At 36.4% G+C, this 19,559-nt stretch overlaps 4 protein-coding genes across 4 annotated transcripts; 2 read left to right on the forward strand and 2 right to left on the reverse strand.

Annotated features, from left to right (window-relative positions):
• The first annotated feature begins 1,563 nt into the window (after positions 1-1,563).
• Positions 1,564-9,846, forward strand: LOC130740751 (aminopeptidase P1). The gene is made up of 16 exons (XM_057593435.1): positions 1,564-1,739; positions 1,873-1,936; positions 3,313-3,452; positions 4,014-4,298; positions 4,420-4,542; positions 4,913-5,230; positions 5,516-5,602; positions 5,758-5,825; positions 6,393-6,459; positions 7,706-7,840; positions 7,978-8,058; positions 8,445-8,499; positions 8,613-8,717; positions 8,838-8,903; positions 9,070-9,194; positions 9,417-9,846. The coding sequence occupies exons 1-16, from the start codon at positions 1,647-1,649 to the stop codon at positions 9,579-9,581; spliced, it is 1,977 nt and encodes a 658-aa protein (XP_057449418.1). The 5' UTR covers positions 1,564-1,646; the 3' UTR covers positions 9,582-9,846.
• A 903-nt stretch (positions 9,847-10,749) lies between these two features.
• On the forward strand, positions 10,750-13,239 carry LOC130737237 (putative FBD-associated F-box protein At5g44940). The gene is made up of 4 exons (XM_057588993.1): positions 10,750-11,085; positions 11,288-11,443; positions 11,533-11,660; positions 13,227-13,239. The coding sequence occupies exons 1-4, from the start codon at positions 10,750-10,752 to the stop codon at positions 13,237-13,239; spliced, it is 633 nt and encodes a 210-aa protein (XP_057444976.1).
• An 821-nt stretch (positions 13,240-14,060) lies between these two features.
• Positions 14,061-15,515, reverse strand: LOC130737238 (UDP-glycosyltransferase 72E1-like). The gene has a single exon (XM_057588994.1). The coding sequence runs from the start codon at positions 15,498-15,500 to the stop codon at positions 14,061-14,063; it is 1,440 nt and encodes a 479-aa protein (XP_057444977.1). The 5' UTR covers positions 15,501-15,515.
• A 1,807-nt stretch (positions 15,516-17,322) lies between these two features.
• Positions 17,323-18,969, reverse strand: LOC130740752 (UDP-glycosyltransferase 72E1-like). Its single transcript, XM_057593436.1, has one exon. It carries the CDS (start codon positions 18,944-18,946, stop codon positions 17,420-17,422), a length of 1,527 nt encoding a protein of 508 aa, XP_057449419.1. The 5' UTR covers positions 18,947-18,969; the 3' UTR covers positions 17,323-17,419.
• Between the last annotated feature and the right edge of the window lie 590 nt (positions 18,970-19,559).

Raw genomic sequence — 19,559 nt, forward strand, 5'->3', positions numbered from 1 at the left:
TATCATTTAAACTTGAAAAACGTTACATTTTTTTCTTTCAAAAATAAAATTTCATTTTTGGCTGCGATAAGTATTATTTTAGTTGTGTTTCCCGTAAGAAGAATGATCACAACGTGTACTATAGATGAGGTGTTGAACCAGATGAAGATGCCACTCAAGGATGGGTCGTGCTAGAGATAACGACAGCGTAGCTTACGGTCATTGACATGATGTTGTTTGGGTCCCATGAGTACGACGCCATGGCGACACAAATAAAGACTTTCTTTGACTCCACTGGTCAGTTGTGGAAGAAGCAGAAGCTTGCAAAGAAGTCCTTATGCGGCGGTTAAGAAAACACCGCATAAGAATCTTTTCTTCTACATAATCTAGTTAATCTTATGCGGTTAACGTTGATAATAATATTTGTTTTGATTTTTTTGACTGATAACATAGCATATTTGCTTGGATAACATTTGACAAATATAGGGCTCTTTTGATTTACCATACTGAATATGATAGTATAAGCTTATACAATATATTATGGACTTATCCATTGTTTTTGCTAACATTATATTATATTATATAAGCTTATTCATCAATCTCTTTAATTCAATCCATAAATGATAGATAAGGTATGATAAGAGTTTGATGTATAAGCTACATGAAATTATGAAAATATTTAATCCAACACCACCACCCTCCACCAGTACAACCACCGCAATCTCGCCATTGCCATCGCTATTGTCACCACCACCCTCCACCTCCGCCACCACTTTCCGACATGACCACTATCACAGCCACTACCACCACCACTGCGCTACAACATTGTCACTTCCACAATACTCTCCACCAACACCATCCACTACACTACCCCCGCCGCCTCCAACACTCTCAATCGTCACCGTCGTTGCCACTATCACTACCGCCACAATCACCTCCCTCCACCACCGCCACCACTCAGTATCATCACTTCCACTTCTACAACTACTACTCCTATCACTAGTCACCACCATCACCTACACTACCATTGTCACAACCACCTCAGTCACTACTGCCATTCTTACCTCTCACTTACACCGTTCTCATTTTTATAATATCTATAATTACTCAATATTTAATTAAATATAAATTTATATTAATTTAAATAAAATGATAAGTTATACAATGCATGACCAAATGTTATAAAATTAAATTCTTATTAGGCCTAATACTATCAGACCTAATACACACAAGTCTCATCAGACTTTATACTATACAACATACAACGTATTGACTTAATTTATCCTCTAAGTATAGTATTTGAGTGGTTTTGGCCCCCATAATTTTTTTACTCAATTGAAGTTCTCTACTCTAACTTTAGTAATAAAACAAATTTGGCTTTTCTGTTAATTTTCCATTCAATAATTAACAATGTTAGCTGATTAGAGAATTTAATTTACTTAAGTTAAAATATAAAAAAACACTTTTAAGTTCGTCTTTTAACTAGAATACTAGAATAGAACACCGTTCGGTAAGCTTTAAAAATAAGAACCAAACAAGGCACTAACTTTTCATCCTATCGTGGATAGCACAGATCGCTGTGTATAAATATAATTCAAGTCAGTTGAATTTATTTATCACTCAACAAAACTCAGAAGCAGCGAGAGCGAGACTGAGGAAAACCGAAAATGGAAAACACACTTTCAGCGTTGAGGTCGTTGATGGCGTCTCACTCTCCGCCTCTTGATGCCTTAGTTGTCCCCTCTGAAGATTATCACCAGGTTCTTCTTCATCTTCATCATCATCTTCACTCTTAGATCGAACTATTTCATCGTTTCAATTTCTATCCTCTAATTCGATGTTGCTAATATGAAACCTCTTCTCTATTTCTGCGATTCCTTTTGCGCTTTGCAGAGTGAATACGTCTCCGCTCGAGACAAGCGTCGTGAATTCGTCTCTGGCTTCTCTGGAAGTGCTGGTTAGTTTCTATCCAAAATTTCATTTCATGCGTTTTTGTTTTGGTTTGTCAATATAATTTATCGTAGTATCTATGATTTTAGGGTTTATAATGGATTGAATCAAACTCCGAAGTAGTCCTTTGTTAGTTTCAACATTTCACTATTTACCGTATTGATTTTCTTGAAATTGAGGTGTGTTCTAATCAAGTAATGGAATTATCATATCATACATAAAGTAACTATGCATTAGGCATACTCAAAGAAATTGGTATGCGAGATTGTCGACCCGGTGAAAGTCACATGGATCCAAATCATAAATTGTTCTCAAATCAGAAGAGTTATATTATGATGATGTGAGGTGTCAAAGAAAGTTGGTTGGAAAGCTTACTATCTCACTTTAACAAGAGTATAATTTTTTTTATAATGCAAGTAGTCAGCCAATTCATGCAACCTAATTTTGAGTTATATTAAGGAACCTGGACAAGGATTCCTCTATGAAGACAATGGAAGTAGGGACACTTAAATATTGGTTACTGTGATGTTGATTCGATAGGTTATATGTTCTTCCATGGGGTTGTATTTTTGTGGGTGAAAATACTTTCTCATGAAGGACTGAAGAAAATATTCTATGGTCTAGTCCATTAGCTGAATATTAGGTCAGGGCAGTAGCTACCTGTGAGCTTACTTCAATATAGCAACCTCAGGAGTTGAGATTTGGATACATCCAACAAATGAAAGTTATGTCGTGATAATCAAGGACTCTTTATATTAAATAATTTCTAATCCTATTTTCCATGAAAGAGCTGAGCATATTAAAGTTGATTTCGACTTTATGTGAGAGAAAGTCATTCCTAAGGAAGTTATCACTGAATTTGTTAAGTCAAATGATCAAATATCAGATATCTTAGCAAAGTCTATGGGGATCTCAGTTCATGATATTTCCTGTGAGCATTTGATTTGTATTTCCAACTTAAGGGGGAGTGTTCTTCACTCTAGCAATTCAAAAAAATTACTCTATAAAATTCTCTAGTCCCTTTTCGAGTTGTGTGATCGGTTTCCGTAAAACAATTTTTGCTTCTATAAGCTTGAAAAAGGGTTACGGTTTGTTGCTAGCCTTATGGTTAATGACTAATGATCAGCGTGCTTTGTTTTAAATCGGCCTGGGGATGGGAGTATTTTGGTTGCTATGGAATGCATGTAATAATCACTGGATGGGAATTCTAGGACCGGAGGGTTAGTCCCTGATATAAGATGGAATTTGAGTCTGTTGTTGAATTTCAATTTTGTTTGCTAAATAGCTATGCGATGGTCTTGTGTATTTCAAGTTTTTAACATGATAACATCAATGAAGTGTTTTTTGTCTTGTTTGTCTTTATCTTTTAAAATTGGCATTCAGGTTTGGCACTTATAACTAAGGATGTAGCACTGCTGTGGACCGATGGACGCTACTTTTTGCAGGCTGAACAACAACTTAGTGATGAGTGGAAGCTAATGCGCATTGGTGAAGATCCTGCTGTGGACACCTGGATGGCTGATGTGAGCTTTTAAAAAAACTCTTTGATATATATATGTGTGTTATTGATAATTATTATGACAAATGCCTAAAATTTAGTGAATGATATTTTTCATATTGTTCACTCACCAAAACATGATATTACAGCTTGGGTCAAGAATTATCTGTCTACGTCTTGGCACTAATGATATGTTAGGCACAAGTAGCTTGTCCTTAGAAGTTAGAAGTACTAGCATAAGTGATATAAAAAAATAAAAGAAAAAGAAATAAGGGTTTTGAAGTGAAGTAAAGAAGGATATTTTTTTTTTTGAATTTAAGTAAAGAAGGATAGGTATAGAAATAACGGAAAATTTAAAATTCTAAGAGATAGACATGTTAAAATAGGAATAAGTTTTGATATTATTAGTCATTTAAAAAAATCCTGTTCATAAAGCCCGATGATAAACTTATGTTTTTGAATGAAGGTTATGTGCTGGATCCTTCTGGCCGCATTCATGTCCATTTTCTATTCATTTCATGATTAGACTATATCTGGGATTTTACTATGTGGGTTATCTAACTAATAAGTCATTTCCATTCACTAGAACTTGCTAAAAGAAGCATCCATCGGGGTTGATCCTTGGTGCATTTCAATTGATACTGCCCAAAGATGGGAGCGTTCTTTTGCCGAAAAACAGCAGAAGCTGGTTCAGACAACAAAAAACTTGGTTGATGAAGTATGGGCAGATCGCCCACCGGCCGAGATTAATGCTGTGGTTGTACAACCATTAAAATTTGCAGGTCGCTCTGTTGCAGATAAATTGAAAGATTTGAGAAAAAAGCTTGTACAGGAGCAAGCTCGGGGGATAATTTTCACATCACTTGATGAAGTGAGTGTATCCTTTTAATAACTTCTCTTTTTTCTTCTATGTCATCTGAGTTTTAAGGGTATTTTCTGCCTCATGTTCATCCCTTTTAAGATTAATTTCTTCTTATTATTTTATTCTACAGGTTGCATGGTTGTATAATATTCGTGGAAATGATGTGGCATACTGTCCCGTTGTTCATGCATTTGCTATTGTGACATCCAATTCTGCTTTCCTTTATGTGGACAAGCGTAAGGTGTCAGCTGAGGTCAGTTTGAGTAATGTCTCATCAGCTCTGAATATGTTCCAGCCTGTTTCTTGTATGTCTGTGGAAGTGCCAAAACTAATTCTAGAACTATACAATATGGAGTTACTTCACGTCTATATTGTACCTGGACCATGATAAAAAAGTCTGCCTTTAATATATTATGTAATGTAATAAGAATGATATGATAAGGATTTGATTTCAGACTGCTCTATACTACTCATTTAAACCAATGAAAACATTATGGTTGAATTATATCAAAGTTTATTTACTTTGGTTGATCGACCAATACTTTGGTTAATGATTTATGTGACCGGGTTGAAGGTGCAACTTTGAAGATACTAATCTTATTGAAAATTGATTTTTGTGCCAGGTAAAGTCTCATTTGGAGGAGAATGGAATTGAAATTCGAGAGTACACAGCAGTAAGCTTTGATGTTGCATTGCTTGCAACGGATGAGCTTGATACTACATCTACTGCCAAAGATACTCTAGCTGAAATTACAAAGCAGGCTGAAAAATTTGTCAGTGAAACCAATAAGAGTGTAAACGGCAAACATCAGGCAAAAGAAAATAGTAACAACCTCATATGGGCTGATCCAGGTTCATGCTGTTATGCAGTGTATTCAAAATTGAACCCTGATACAGTTCTCTTGCAGCAATCACCTTTGGCTCTTGCAAAAGCTTTGAAGGTTGTATGCTTATACTCGTCTAAAGCCATTTGATTTTTGTGGTAGTACATAAGTTGGTGTGGAGCTTTTGAAAACCAAGCATCCATGAAAATTTAGGAAGTCTCAATTTGATTCTTATATCTGAAAGACTATTCTGGTTGGCTAACCAGTTTATTATTTTAGAAGGAAGAGGAGAAAAATGTGTCAGCAATTAAGTTGATAATTTTTACACGTATCTTAGAAAAAAACTTTTACCTTTTTATGACATAACGTTTAGCTCACTGTTTATCTATCTAATACTTGTAGAACCCGGTGGAGTTGGAGGGGTTAAAACAGGCACATATTCGGGATGGTGCAGCTGTTGTGCAATATCTTGTCTGGTTGGATAAGCAGGTTTGTATTTGGATCTTATGTCTCTATATATCTTTATTTTTTGGATGACGGCATTTAGTCTCTTCTTGCAATATATTATTTTCTTCTTTGTCCAACAAATATGCAATAAGCTCTTAGGTGTCAATTATGACACGAAAGCTTGGTTCAATGTGCAGATGCAGGATATTTTTGGAGCATCTGGTTACTTCTCAGAGGGGAATACTGTGAAAAAAGAGGAACTGTCGTAAGTATCATCTCAAACATGAAATGCCCAAAAGCTTAAGTTGTTGGGTGAAAATACATGAATGCTTTTATTTAATATTTCTAACAGGTTGCATTAAAAGTTGTATCCCAAATGTATAGGAGTATCCCTAACGTATCAGATAATAATTTTTTTTTTTAAAAAATTGGGAGGATATTTCTTGAATACATATCTAGGAGTATCTTAAGCGTATCAGTATCTGTTACGGATACAACATTGATGCTTTAGAAATTTTGAAGTATCTGGGCTTCATCACCTAAACTTTAACATGTTCATTATTTGTTTAAACTTGTGGAAGATGAGAGAAGGTTAGCAGGTTAACTTTATTTACAAAAAGCCTCCCTGAGGGGGTGTTGAAGTTTTTTAGAAAATTAACACACCCTTTATCAAAATATTCTTTTAGAGAAGTTGAGTCGTTTTTAACCTTTCTTAACAGTGATGTTTTTTATAATTATTCAGAGGTTGGGCATGTCTTTTGCAATAATTAGCTCCATATCCTCCGAAATGAGTCAAAAAGTATACTTACTGAATTTTTTCAAATCATTGCAGGCAGTCCTTGAAATTAACTGAGGTGACTGTAAGTGACAAGCTTGAAGGTTTTCGAGCATCAAAAAAGGTGGAGTTAACTAAATCATTTAAAAATGTATTTATTTGGCTTAGTTTTTTGTACCAAAAAGTTTCTGTTCAAGAAAGAAACACTTGTGGAAAGATGGCAAAGATTATGGCTTAAAAATGATTTATTTTTAAGGTTGTGAAAAAGTGATTTTTTTTATTTATTTTACAAAAATCTGAAGCTATTTCACAGTTGATTATAATTCCCCCTTATAAGCATCTCTCTTGCCCTTGATATATTTTCGAAGTGATTTTGTTTTCTAATGTGCTTATTAATAACTAGAGTCCTCCATAGAGTCTGATAAGCCCATTGGATAGAAGTAGTGGCTTACATTTTAAGCTATTGCTTATAGTTTGTATGCAGATTCTGCATATAAGGTAGACTTGAACCATTATGAGTATGACTAGTTTTGGCATATAACTTGTAGGAATCACATATTAATTAATATCGATTTTGAATGACTGCATTGCACTTTTGGTGTCTCAGTTTGGACTGTTTGTGATTTTGGTCTCAAGTTTTATTGAGCTAATCAAGTTGCTCTATTTTTTAAAAAATAAGCAAATTGGGTCTTAATATCAATTTTCCTCTATCTAAAGTCCGCAAAATTTTATTTTCTATTTAAATGTTTTGACTTTTTGATTGTGTTATAGACTTGGGATTTGGTATAATTGTAAAGTTCAAAAGTAAAAAAATTAGTGGACATTTGATTAAATTTGAAGTATTTTGTAGGATATATGATTAGGAGTTGAAAAGGGGGAATTTGAGATTTATTTATTTCGTCTGAAATTGAATGTTTTTGTTGGTAAGTTGAGTCAAAGAATGTTTAAAATGATTAATTGATTCAGTTTTTGAAACTTAAAAGAAAATGAGAATTTTGAGAGTTCTAACTTTAAGTAAAAGAAAAATGATGGAGGAACTTAATTGTAATGGTTACAAAATTCGAGGGATAAAGTTCACTTTAAAAAATATTATAGGATAAAAATTACATATTAGCTATATAGTAGAGAGATTGAAAGTGAAATTATGCCTTTCTGCAACTTAGTCGAAGTGTCGAACATCATTTTACTGCGTTTGCTTAAATATATAAGGTTTGGTCTGTTTGGAGTTAAAGTAATGAGGAGAAATGTTTGTTTCTTATTTAACTCAATGGAATATGAAGGTTTTGAAGTAGATGTTCATATACACATGCATGTTTCAAGAGTATGACAGTCTGTTCAATCCTAAGAATTTTTTTCCTTTATGTTTTCAGCATTTCAGAGGATTGAGTTTCCCTACTATTTCCTCTGTTGGTCCCAATGGCGCTGTTATTCATTATTCTCCAAAAGCTGAAACATGTGCCGAGCTTGATCCAGATAAAATTTATCTTTTTGATTCTGGTGCCCAGGTCTGTCTAGGATTTTTAACTGAAGTCTGCGGATAATATTTTTTATTGGTGAAATTTTATGGTTTTCATATTATCATATATGATAATCATGATCTCCACCTCTGTATACTGATAACTGGTGGTGGTGTTTCTAAAAGTATCTAGATGGAACAACTGATATTACAAGAACAGTTCATTTTGGGAAACCTTCGGCCCATGAGAAAGCATGCTATACAGCGGTATGTGCTTTTATTTGCTCTTTCTACAAGTTACATAGTTTCAAAACTTTACCATGAAGCGTTTTTTTTGGGAAGGAAAATGCTTTATTAATATTTAATATCTTGTAAACAGAAATAATACTGCTAGTTAGCAGTGTTATCAAATATCCGCCATGGCGGTTTTTCGGCTTTCCGCTATGGCCGATATGCCCGCCATATTTCCGCCATTATTTGTCATGAATGGCGGGATTTTGGCTTTCCGCCATGTCCCGCTATCCCCAATTAACAACACTGCTAGTTAGTCACCAACCTGAACGTATCCAATCATACTCAAATATTATTTCGCTTTCCCAATTTTATTTCTATCGGGGCTTTATATCATGTTTGATTTGCTGAGCTTGGCGCAGGTCTTAAAGGGTCACATTGCTCTTGGGAATGCTGTGTTTCCTAATGGGACAAATGGTATAACGAAATTTCACAATTTTTATTTGTCAAATTCTGAGTATAATTGATTAGTCTTGGTTTCTCACATCCAACTTAGCTACTCATTTCCTTTTTTTGTGAAATAATTTCAGGTCATGCCCTTGATATACTTGCTAGAATTCCTTTGTGGAAGAATGGTCTTGATTATCGACATGGTACTGGTCATGGTATTGGGTCCTACCTGAATGTTCATGAAGGTATTGAGGAACTATCATGGATCCCTTATTGCTGATTTTGATCGTGTAATCAAGTTTTTTTCTTTTTCCTGAAGTCAATACAAAATGAGAATTTAAATTAATACAACATAAGTTCTGCAGGACCTCATTTAATCAGTTTCAAACCTCGGAATGTACCGTTGCAATCTTCCATGACTGTTACAGATGGTTAGTACCATAACATTGTAGTGGATGTGCAATTGAGATTCACACATCATTTCTATCATATTATTTTTGCATTTGATTGTTCTGTATCATTTTTAGTTCTGGTCATTACAAAGGCCGCATATGTTGGGTTCTGCTTCTGAACCATGCGTTGGAATTTGTTTTTCAGAGCCTGGTTACTATGAAGATGGAGCATTTGGAATAAGATTGGAGAATGTGCTTATAATCAACGAGGCTGATACAAAATTCAATTTTGGTGATAAGGGTTACTTATCTTTTGAGCATATTACCTGGGTAAGTTATAATCTGTATTAGTATGTGTTTAGCTTATTTCAGTTGGATGTTTACTTTTGAAATATAAAATATAGAATATTTTACACTTCATTCAACTATTCACTCTAAGTTCTGGCCTTTGCATTTGTATTGTGGTATTTAAAATTGGAGAATTTTATCATGACAGTAGAATATTATTCCTCATGGTATTTCATCAAGTGCTTTTTGATTTTTGTCGTCCAGGCACCATATCAAACGAAGTTGATTGACCTGAACCTTCTAACGCCTGATGAGATAAATTGGCTGAACTCTTATCACTCCAGATGTAGGGATATTTTGCAACCACATTTGGATGATGCAGCTGAAAATGAATGGCTCAAGAAAGCCACTGAACCTGTAGGTGTGTGAGCTGTGTTGTGAGTTTGGAAAAGTTAATAATTGACTTTACTACGGCGTAATACTGCATATAAATTGATTCTTGCTCTTTATAAGGTCTATAATGTTGAATTTCCTACCAAACACCACATCAGTTTTTTTTTTTAATTTTCCTTTGTAGTTTTATTATCATCGAACTCTTAGTCTAAATAAGATGAACCTTGTAGCTGAAAATGAAGAACCACAAGTACAGATGTAAGTGGACAAAAGTTTAATTCGAAGATTGTTTCTTGCTTGACGGCTCGTTATTGAATCTAGCCATGTGTCAGGTGGGGCATTTAAGATGAATGGTTTCCCTTGTATAGAAGAAATTTGCTTGTAGTGCTTGCGTATATGACATAACCAAAAAAACATATCTACCCTTACATCTAAATTAGGGTTGAGACATTTTCCCATTTACTTAAAGAAAGAAAAAAAAGAAAAAAAATGAGTTGAGTGATTCTTTAAATAGAGACACTCTAGAGGTAATATGGGTTGAAGTACCCTTTGTACTTCAATTTAATATATTTCATTTGCTTATAAAAAAAAACTCTATAGAGGTAATAAACTCTTAAATGCATGCCAAGATTTTTAAAATCTTTTCACAAATAAAATAGCATCTCTATAAATTAAATAAAAATCCTAACTCTCTTGAATACGATAATCTAACGCTAGCTAACAACAGGATTTCACATGACAAGTTTTTCCAAATTCAAATCAAATTTTGTTTTGTTTGCTCTTATTTTAAAGCAAATCAATCATAAATTCACATATTATTTTTTTATAAAACCATGACTCACTAGTTCCTATATAAGAACTTAGGGCTCTGAACTCAATGCACTTGTGAGAAAGAGGATGGCTGATAGGATTAGTGCCCTACCGGATGAACTTTTATGTCACATATTCTCTTTTCTCCCAACTAAACTCGCATTCACCACCACCATTCTTTCCAAGCGCTGGATCTCACTTTGCTGCTCATTTGCCTCTCTCAATGTTTGCTATGAAGGCAGCCCACAGGACGAACACGAGGTCTGTGACTTTGTTCGTGACGCAGTTTCACTCATTCCACGCGGGCAGGACCAATCCACAAAAAAATTAGTGGTCTGTAATTTACTTGAACCTCTCATCAGGCTTGACATCGAAGCCGCCAAATGGAAGCGCGATGTTGAGGGTCTCGAAATCTACCTACACAACTAGTTGCGCCACCTTGTTGCCCAACATCTTCCGCTGCCAAACCCTTGTGTGCTTAAAACTGAGTAGGATAAGTAAGGTGGGTAAAATTTCCTCGGTTGATCTTCCTTTGCTCAAAAGTCTTCACTTGTTCAAGGTTTGTTTCCATAATGAAAAAGAGGATTACAGGAAGTTTCTCAATGGTGCACCCATTCTTGAGGATTTATATGTTGCAGATACATCCAGTTCAAGATCTGTCCATGTTGTAGGGACCAAAACCTCCAACTTGGTGAAAGCACATTTACGTCCATGCATACCTAATCCTCAGGTATATAGATGATCATGAATATGACACTATGAGCAAGAACATGTTTTTACAACAGTTTATTATAACTTTTTTATGTGCTAAAATTTTAATGTGTAGAATTGTAAACCAAATTTTAATTAGTCTATTATCTAGAATTTTCTAGTCCTATCTATATATTAGAAATCTGTATTATATTTTTATAGATTGTTATTGTGTCATTCAGTACTTCAGGCGCTTCAAGGAATATTTCTCCTCTCCCAAGTTTCCGAACTTAATCCACCTTGAATTTGTATTTAATTGTATTCCCTTTTCTGGATGGCCTACCGTACTAGGAATGCTTTATCATTGTCCAAGGCTTCAAAATCTTGTCATCAAGAAGGTTTGTTGAGTCTTTAGGATCATTTTTGTTAATTCTATTTCTAACATTTTGTATTTTGTAAAACTAAGTTTGTCTATTATGATTAACAGCGCTCTTTGGAGAAACATAGCTATATTGAGACAGAGGAATATTCAATTGTTCCTGTTCCGGAATGTGTTTCATCACATCTCAGAACATGTTTTATTGGTTCTATTTTAAACATTGAAGATGATTTCCGGTTTGCTGCATATATTATGAAGAATGCAAAGTTTTTAAAAACAATGACTATGTGCTCTTGCCAGTTATCTTCAGAAGACGAGCTCCAAATGGTGGTAAAATTATTAATCCTCCCAAGGATCTCCATAGCCTTTTCAATATTAACGTGTTGGCTCAATAATAAAACTTCTAGATGGTGGCGTTGTTGGTCTAATTCAGGGGAGTATCGCAACATTGATCTCTAAATGCAAGCTCAATTGTTGGGGTTAGATACTTAGATGGATTTTTCTTCTTTCAATTGATGATGGTGGAGGACACCAGTGGTTTTTGGTTTTTAGTTGTGAGTGATTACAATTAATCATATGGATTTTATTATTCACGTGTTGCTTTTGTGCGTTCTCTTTTCTTATGGATTTTAGTCGTGTTACATTAGTTTTTTTTTTTACGACCAATGTTTTATTAGCTGCTGGGCTTTTATGTCTCTTTCTTTGGGTTGAGTCCCTTTAATGAAGGATGTTTGAAAAAGAAAAAAAAAAGAACTCGGACAAAACAAAATAGTAGTGTTAAGAATATAATTTTGGGTACATATTAGTATGTTTTTATCCCTTTTGACCCAAAAAAATTCCCTTTAGTCTGATTTCATTTAAGCTCTAAAAAAAACTTTTTCCCGTGTCCTCTCTTCTCTATTTTGCTAAGGCACTTTTTCTCCTTGCTTTGAGTCGCCGCCTCCTTAGGGCATCTCGCCCTCAGGGGTTCCCATTTTCCTCCACTAAGGAGGTTCCTTTCCCCACAATAGGTGGGTTACTGTCATATTATCTAATTTTTCTACCACATTAGGTGGTTTTGTTACCTAAATAAGTGAGTTTTTTTTTCTCCTATCTTTAGGCCAACATTGTTCACCTACCCTTTGTCGTTGGCTACCATCGCCCACCTCTCATCAGGCTTTTCGTGATCTCAGTCCCGACACCGTCAAGCCAAACCTCTATTCACCACTTATTCGATCCAGATACAGTCCCTATCTCGATCTTTGCTGCTACCACCTCCACCACCTTCATCTCTGGTGTGGACGCCTCCACTTTCCTACCCATATCTAACTTATGTCTGTTTGGAATTCTCAAAAGCAACCTTGCTCTTCCATTGTCCCGGACCCCACAACTCAAAAAACATATGCAACTTATGCTAATATAATGTTAACAAACCCAATGAACATTCAAACGCACTAATAGTTGGTTTATTCCGCTGCCAACTTATATTTAGCAATAAAAGAAAGGTTTAATAGCTCTTTTGGTCCCTCACTTATCACATTTTTGTACTTTTGGTCCCCAATGAAAAAATTAGCACTTTAGTCCTCCACATTACTTATTTGTTTGCAAAAATGATTTCTATTTAGACTAAAACAGCAAAAGTGTGTAAATGTAAGGGACTAATTTTGTTAATTTTTTTCTAGAGGGACTAAAAGCGTAAAATCGTGAAAAGTGAGGGACCAAACGAGCTATTAAGCCTAAAAGAAAATGAAACTGGTTTTCAAATTAGAGCCAATGCATGTCAACCACATAATGGTATGATCATGTTTTTGTTTCTTTTGAAGGTATTGGCCATGATAATGTTACAAAAGTGGAAACATAAAGTAGCTAATTAAGAAAGAGTTTAATTTCTATTAACTTGACACCGTCAACCAATCAGATTTCAATGATATGAGAAAATTTCTCTTTTTATTTAATTTCATTAATTGACAAGGCACATCCTTAAAATCTGATTGTTTGACGGTGTAAAAAAACTTTACACCGTCGGTGTATCATCCTTTTTCTCAGTAAGAAATTGAACTGTAAACATTTAATTGCAATAGTCAAATATATAGACAAACTATTCGAAGTAAATTATTTGCCTATAAAATTAAAATGATGGGACAACCATCGTGACTCATGCAACTGAGTTACTAGAAGAAAATCAATATATTATATAGTAAATCATGGATTTCGATCTACTCGCTCTATTCAATTCAATTTTAATAGTATATCCAATATTTCATATCATGATCACCACTGATCATCATCATACATTCTTCATTTCTAACACTTCACTTCATTTTTAAACGGATCATTTTTGCTCAATTTATTTTACTTTTTCTCTTTCTTCAAAAAACCATTTTTATGATATTACTTATCATATCTTTCATTTCTTTTTATCCTATGATCTATCTCTTGATATAACAATAAAATAAAATAAAGTGTTAACAAAATATTTTTGCTATTGATACATCCCTTTTGTTAGCGAAATTAGAGAGTAAAAATATTTTTACTGTAAATTCATATTCCACTTTGAAGAAATAATATTTGAGCACCAAAAAGAAAAATAGATTTCTTAAGAATTAAAAAGAGCAAACTCGCTAATCAATAAAATAATTAGCTGTAGAATCACTTAATTAAGCACTACGAGATACACAGTCCTTGGTCATTTGACTAAGCGACTCGTGAGAAGACCCTGATTTTGACAAGGCTTTCTCCCCACTTAGTTTCAGCTCCTTAACCTTAACCCTCATGGCAACACTTTCTTCACCTACCATCACTCTTCTAACCAAGTTTGCTATCTGTTCCTTGCACACAACTCCACCCTCCTGCTCCGCCGTAACCTTCACTCGCACTGCCACCCCAAGCTCCTCCGACAACATGCAAGCATTCATTTTCTGCTCTGCATAAAGCGGCCACGACACCATTGGGACACCGTTTAGAACGCTCTCCAACACGGAATTCCAACCACAATGCGTCACAAAACCACCAGTAGCAGGGTGTCCCAAAATCTCAGCCTGCGGGGCCCACATGGGAACCACCAAGCCCAACCCACGTGTCCTCTTAACGAACCCCTCAGGCAAGTAATCCAGCGTCGTTTCATTACCGTCGCTGGCCACTCCGAAAAATGCGCCGCTCGCGTCGCCCTCAACCGGAGGGCGCACAACCCAAACAAATCGTTGTTGACTCAGCTCTAACCCCAAAGCAAGCTCCCGCATCTGTTCCTCTGACATGGTCCCACCGCTCCCAAACGACACGTAAATCACCGACTCAACTGGTTGCTTGTCAAGCCAGCGCAAAACCTCGTTCTCTTCATGCACCGGTTTCACCTCGACTGTTCTTACCAGCGGTCCAACCGGATACACTGGTCCATTAGTAAACTTTCCTAAAATCTCAAATTCCCTAATTGCATTCGTGGCTGCAGGCTCCAGGTCTTGCCACGTGTTCATCAAAATCCCATCAGCAGACACTATCTCCTTCGCTACTGCCACATAATTCGCGTAGATGGGCTCGCCAGGTGATAAGAACGGTTCAAGAGTGTCCTCGAATCGAACCGGTTCACAACCAGGAATGAAAAGCGGTTCGCGATTGTTAGCGTGCCTTTCAGTCATTTCCTTGTCGATGAAAGGAAGGTAGGTGGTAACCGCGGATAGCCAGGCGCTGGTAGTTAAAAAGACATAGGTTGACATGTCGAACTCACGTGCGAGGGGAAAAGCAGCAGTACCGAAGAGGTCCACGATAAGGACTGACGGAGGAGACTTCATGGATAGGAAGGACGAGCGTAGTGAGGGGATGGACTCCCCCATCATTATCCCAATTTGTTCCCCCAAAGAAGTATCGGGCGCGAGTTTTGTGGATAGATCGACCGGAGGCAATAGGATGATGTTGAGGGCGGTGAGATTGGATGTTTGTTGGTGTATCTGAGAGGCTGTGGTTGAGGAATCGGTGGTGACGACGAAGATGGTGACGTCGAAGCCGTGGTGAGTGAGGAGGCGCTTCCCTAGCTCCACCGTGGGTATGAGGTGGCCCATGCCAGGGCTTGCTAGAAGAGCTGCATGTAGCTTTGAGGGTACCATGGCTGTAACAGCTTCAATGGAGATGGAGGATGTTGTTGTGTTGACAGTTGAATTTCTCTTACGGACTGATTTTCGCTTCTTGTTATTTTTTCAGTATATCTCGACCATGACCAAGAGAAATTTATGGACGTAATAGAATCATTAACATTTAATGTAGTTTTTTTTTACGGTCAACATTTAATGTAGTTAAATACTCATTATGTCATAAAAAACTTCGTGTCTCTTCATTAATATTCAAAAAATCTGCCGTGTGTTTCAAAATAACATTATGACACGATCATACGATTTCATGAGATAATCCTAGCATGGCTATCAAATGAAGTTTCTGAAATTAAACCGCTCGCATAATAGCATTATGAAAGCCCAAGTGTAGTTGATTCGGAGAATACGCCTAGTACTAAGAAATTTGAATCTGTCAATTAAAACATCATCTATGCCATTAATTAGCACCATTAGCACCGGAGTTACTTTTATCTAATATACATTTCAAAAAAAAAAAAAACTTTTATCTATAATTCTTTAGGATTGATGAAAATAATTATTAGTCATAAATTTGTAAAAATAATAATTATTGACTTTATAAGTTATTCTTATTTAGAAACTTGTAATTAAATTTAAAGTATTTTTTTTTGTAACCAAAAAAAATATAAAGTATTTTTTTAGAAAGAACAAACTTTTATTAGATAGCAAAAGGTCAATAGTACTACAAACATCATATAACAATGTGAGCATAGTCCCCAATTTAACAAAGCAAATTCTAAAACCGAGCTTGCGCCATCTTTAAAAAAAAACTTGCTTCATAAATCCAATCAAGGGAGCAGCATAAAAGACATTGGAATCAAAATGAAACATTCACAAGTAACAAATCCCTGATCAAGCACCAAATGACCAACATAATCGGGGATCTAGATGCGGCGAGGAGTAAGCCACACAATCCCAACAAAAACTGAGTCACATCTCGACATGACATAGAACATGAATTTTCACGGGACATTGACCAAAGACGAAAGCAATAAAACTGTTTTCTCTCTACTTAATTTTCCTTTTATTTTAATATGAATTCCTCTATTCAAATCAAAGTTTTCCAGTGTAATTTATAAGAGAAAGCAATAACCATAAAAAATATGGAAGTTTTTTTTTCTAGAATTTTACACCTCTCATTTCCGCTAACACTAAGTGTGAGATAAAAAGAGAAGATAGAGAAATAGGTGAAATAATATATAATAATACAGATGATACTGAAGTCATTTAATTTGAAATTCACCGACATAAAAGAAGCCTCTGAATTAAATATATAATGGTTTCCCAGATTCACCACTTATACCATGGTCAACCTTATAATATCTCATCATACGTATACCACTTCAATTATATTTGCCATATAAAAAAATGTATCACTTCAAAGTATATACACTTAAAGACATCATTTTTAGTCCCTATATGATAACTCAAGTGGTAGAAGCTGAGGAACATATGTGGGTTGGGTAGGGGGAGATCCAGGGATCGATTCCTGGCGAGTGCAATTTATCTTTTCGATATACCAAAAAAAAAGTATCACTTTTATCACATTATGTCTCATATATCTTTCAAACCCTTCATATTTCTGTGTATAATTTATATCTCACCTATTAAGTATACACAAATATTTGTTGTTAACTTAATTATAAACGTGCATTGCAGTGCAACACACATTTTCACTCGCTATTTCATATTCCAATAACTAGAGAGTTTTTCCTCTCATTAAAGGAGTGCATGATTGCTAAACTAAACGATACAAAATTGAGCTGAACTAAAACGTAAAGAAATAAAATTAATTCAAGCATAAGAAGAAAGATGTAGATTTATAAAGATCTAGAAAGAACGATTCAAGTGCAAAACTCCGTGAATTCGTATGATCGCCGAATTAATAAGCGCGCACCTCACACTTTTGCCGTTGAAAACTTGTGATGAAGTTCGCAGTCTTTGGTCATTTGACAAAGCCACTCGTGGGAAGACCCAAACTTTGACAAAGCTTTGTCTCCACTCAGTTTGAGCTCCTTAACTCTAGCCCTCATGCCCAAGCCTTCTTCACCCACCATCACTCTTCTAACCAAGTCCGCTATTTGTTCCTTGCATACAACTCCACCCTCCTCCTCCGCCTCCTTCACTCGCACTGCCACCCCAAGCTCCTCCGACAACATGAAAGCATTCATTTTCTGCTCCGAGTAAAGCGGCCACGCCACCATTGGCACACCGTTCAACACACTCTCCAACACGGAATTCCAACCACAGTGGGTCACAAAACCACCAGTGGCGGGATGTTCCAGGATCTCAGCCTGCGGAGCCCACATCGGGACTACCACCCCCGCCTTATGTGTCCTCTTTACAAACCCCTCCGGCAAGTAAACCGACGTAATTTTATTCTCCAATCCAAAAAATGCGCCGCTCACATCGTCCTCAACTGGCGGGCGCACAACCCAAATAAACCATTGTTGACTCAACTCTAACCCCAAAGCGATTTCCCTAATCTGACCCTTTGACATGGTCCCACCACTCCCAAACGACACGTAAATCACTGACCCAGTCGACTGCTTGTCAAGCCAACACAAAACCTCATCTTGATCTTCCCCATGCTTCGGTTTCAACCCAACGGTTCTCACCAGCGGTCCAACCGGATACACTGGTCCATTACTAAACCGTCCTAAAATCTCATGTTTCCTCACTGCATTCGTGGCTGCAGGCTCCAGATCTTGCCACGTGTTTATCAGAATCCCATCCGCCGAAACTACCTCCTTTGCTACTGGCAGGTAACCCAGCTGATACATGGGGCCGTCCGGTGATAAGAACGATTCTAGCGTGTCTTCGAACCGAACCGGTTCACAACCCGGAATGAAAAGCGGTTCATGCTTGTAAGCGTGCCTTTCTTCCATCTCCTTGTCCATGAATGGAAGGTAGATTGTGACAGCGGAGAACCAAGCACTTGTGGCTAAGAAGATGTAGGTTGACATGCCAAGCTCACGTGCGAGGGGAATAGCTACTGTGCCGAAGAGGTCCACTATAAGAGCTGAAGGTGGAAGTTTCATGGATAGAAAGAAAGAGCGTAGTAAGGGTATAGACTCCAGTATTGTAAGCACAATCTGGGTTCCTACAGAAGGATCGAGTACGAGTTTTGTGGATAGATCAACGGGAGGCAGTACAACGATGTTGAGGGCGGTGAGGTTTGATGTTTGTTGGAGTGTTTGTGAGGTTGTGGTTGAGGAATCGGTGGTGACGACAAAGATGGTGACGTCGAAGCCGTGGTGAGTGAGAAGGCGCTTCCCAAGCTCCACCGTAGGTATGAGGTGGCCCATGCCAGGGCTTGCCAAAAGAGCTGCATGTGGCTTTGTGGCCATCACCATGGCTGTAACAGCTTCAATATTGGAGATGGAGGTTGCGTTTCTTGTCGCTCGACCATGTCCAAGAGACATTTATGGACGCAAAATAATTGGAGGAACCGTAATCCTCTACTCTTTCCCACATCATAGCATACCATGCAACCTGGAAATATCAAATCACACAACTAATAATTTATTTATTGAATTGATGTTCAAAGTTTTACCACACACATACTTTTTTTTTTGTTACAGTAGGAAAAATTCCACACATACTTTTTAGTTTTTATTGATAAGAAATTACTTTAGTGAAAATTAATTTGGAACCATTTTAAGTCATTTTGGGGTGAACAACTAGCAGCCACTAAATATCACCCTGCTCACCGTCTTAATTTACTCTTTTTATCGATGAAAATTGAATTTTATAAAGAAATATTAATTGTTGACGAATCTTTTGGATTCTGCTTCCCTGTCACTTATCCTCTAAATGTCCGACATGCTTTTTATAATGAGTTTCATGGACTAAAATTAATTTAGAATAATACCATTTTTAGACAAATATCGTCACAATTATATTGTAACCAGATTTTTAGGTCTTTGGCTTTGTTTTTTCCTTTTTCCTTCCCCCAACCGAACATAGCATTTAGGTCCGTTCTAACTAGGAGTATCTATATTTTTATGGGTCTAAATCATTTAGTAATTATTTTTG

Source organism: Lotus japonicus, chromosome 2 (genome assembly GCF_012489685.1).
Source record: "Lotus japonicus ecotype B-129 chromosome 2, LjGifu_v1.2".
In the NCBI taxonomy this organism is placed as follows: domain Eukaryota; kingdom Viridiplantae; phylum Streptophyta; class Magnoliopsida; order Fabales; family Fabaceae; genus Lotus; species Lotus japonicus.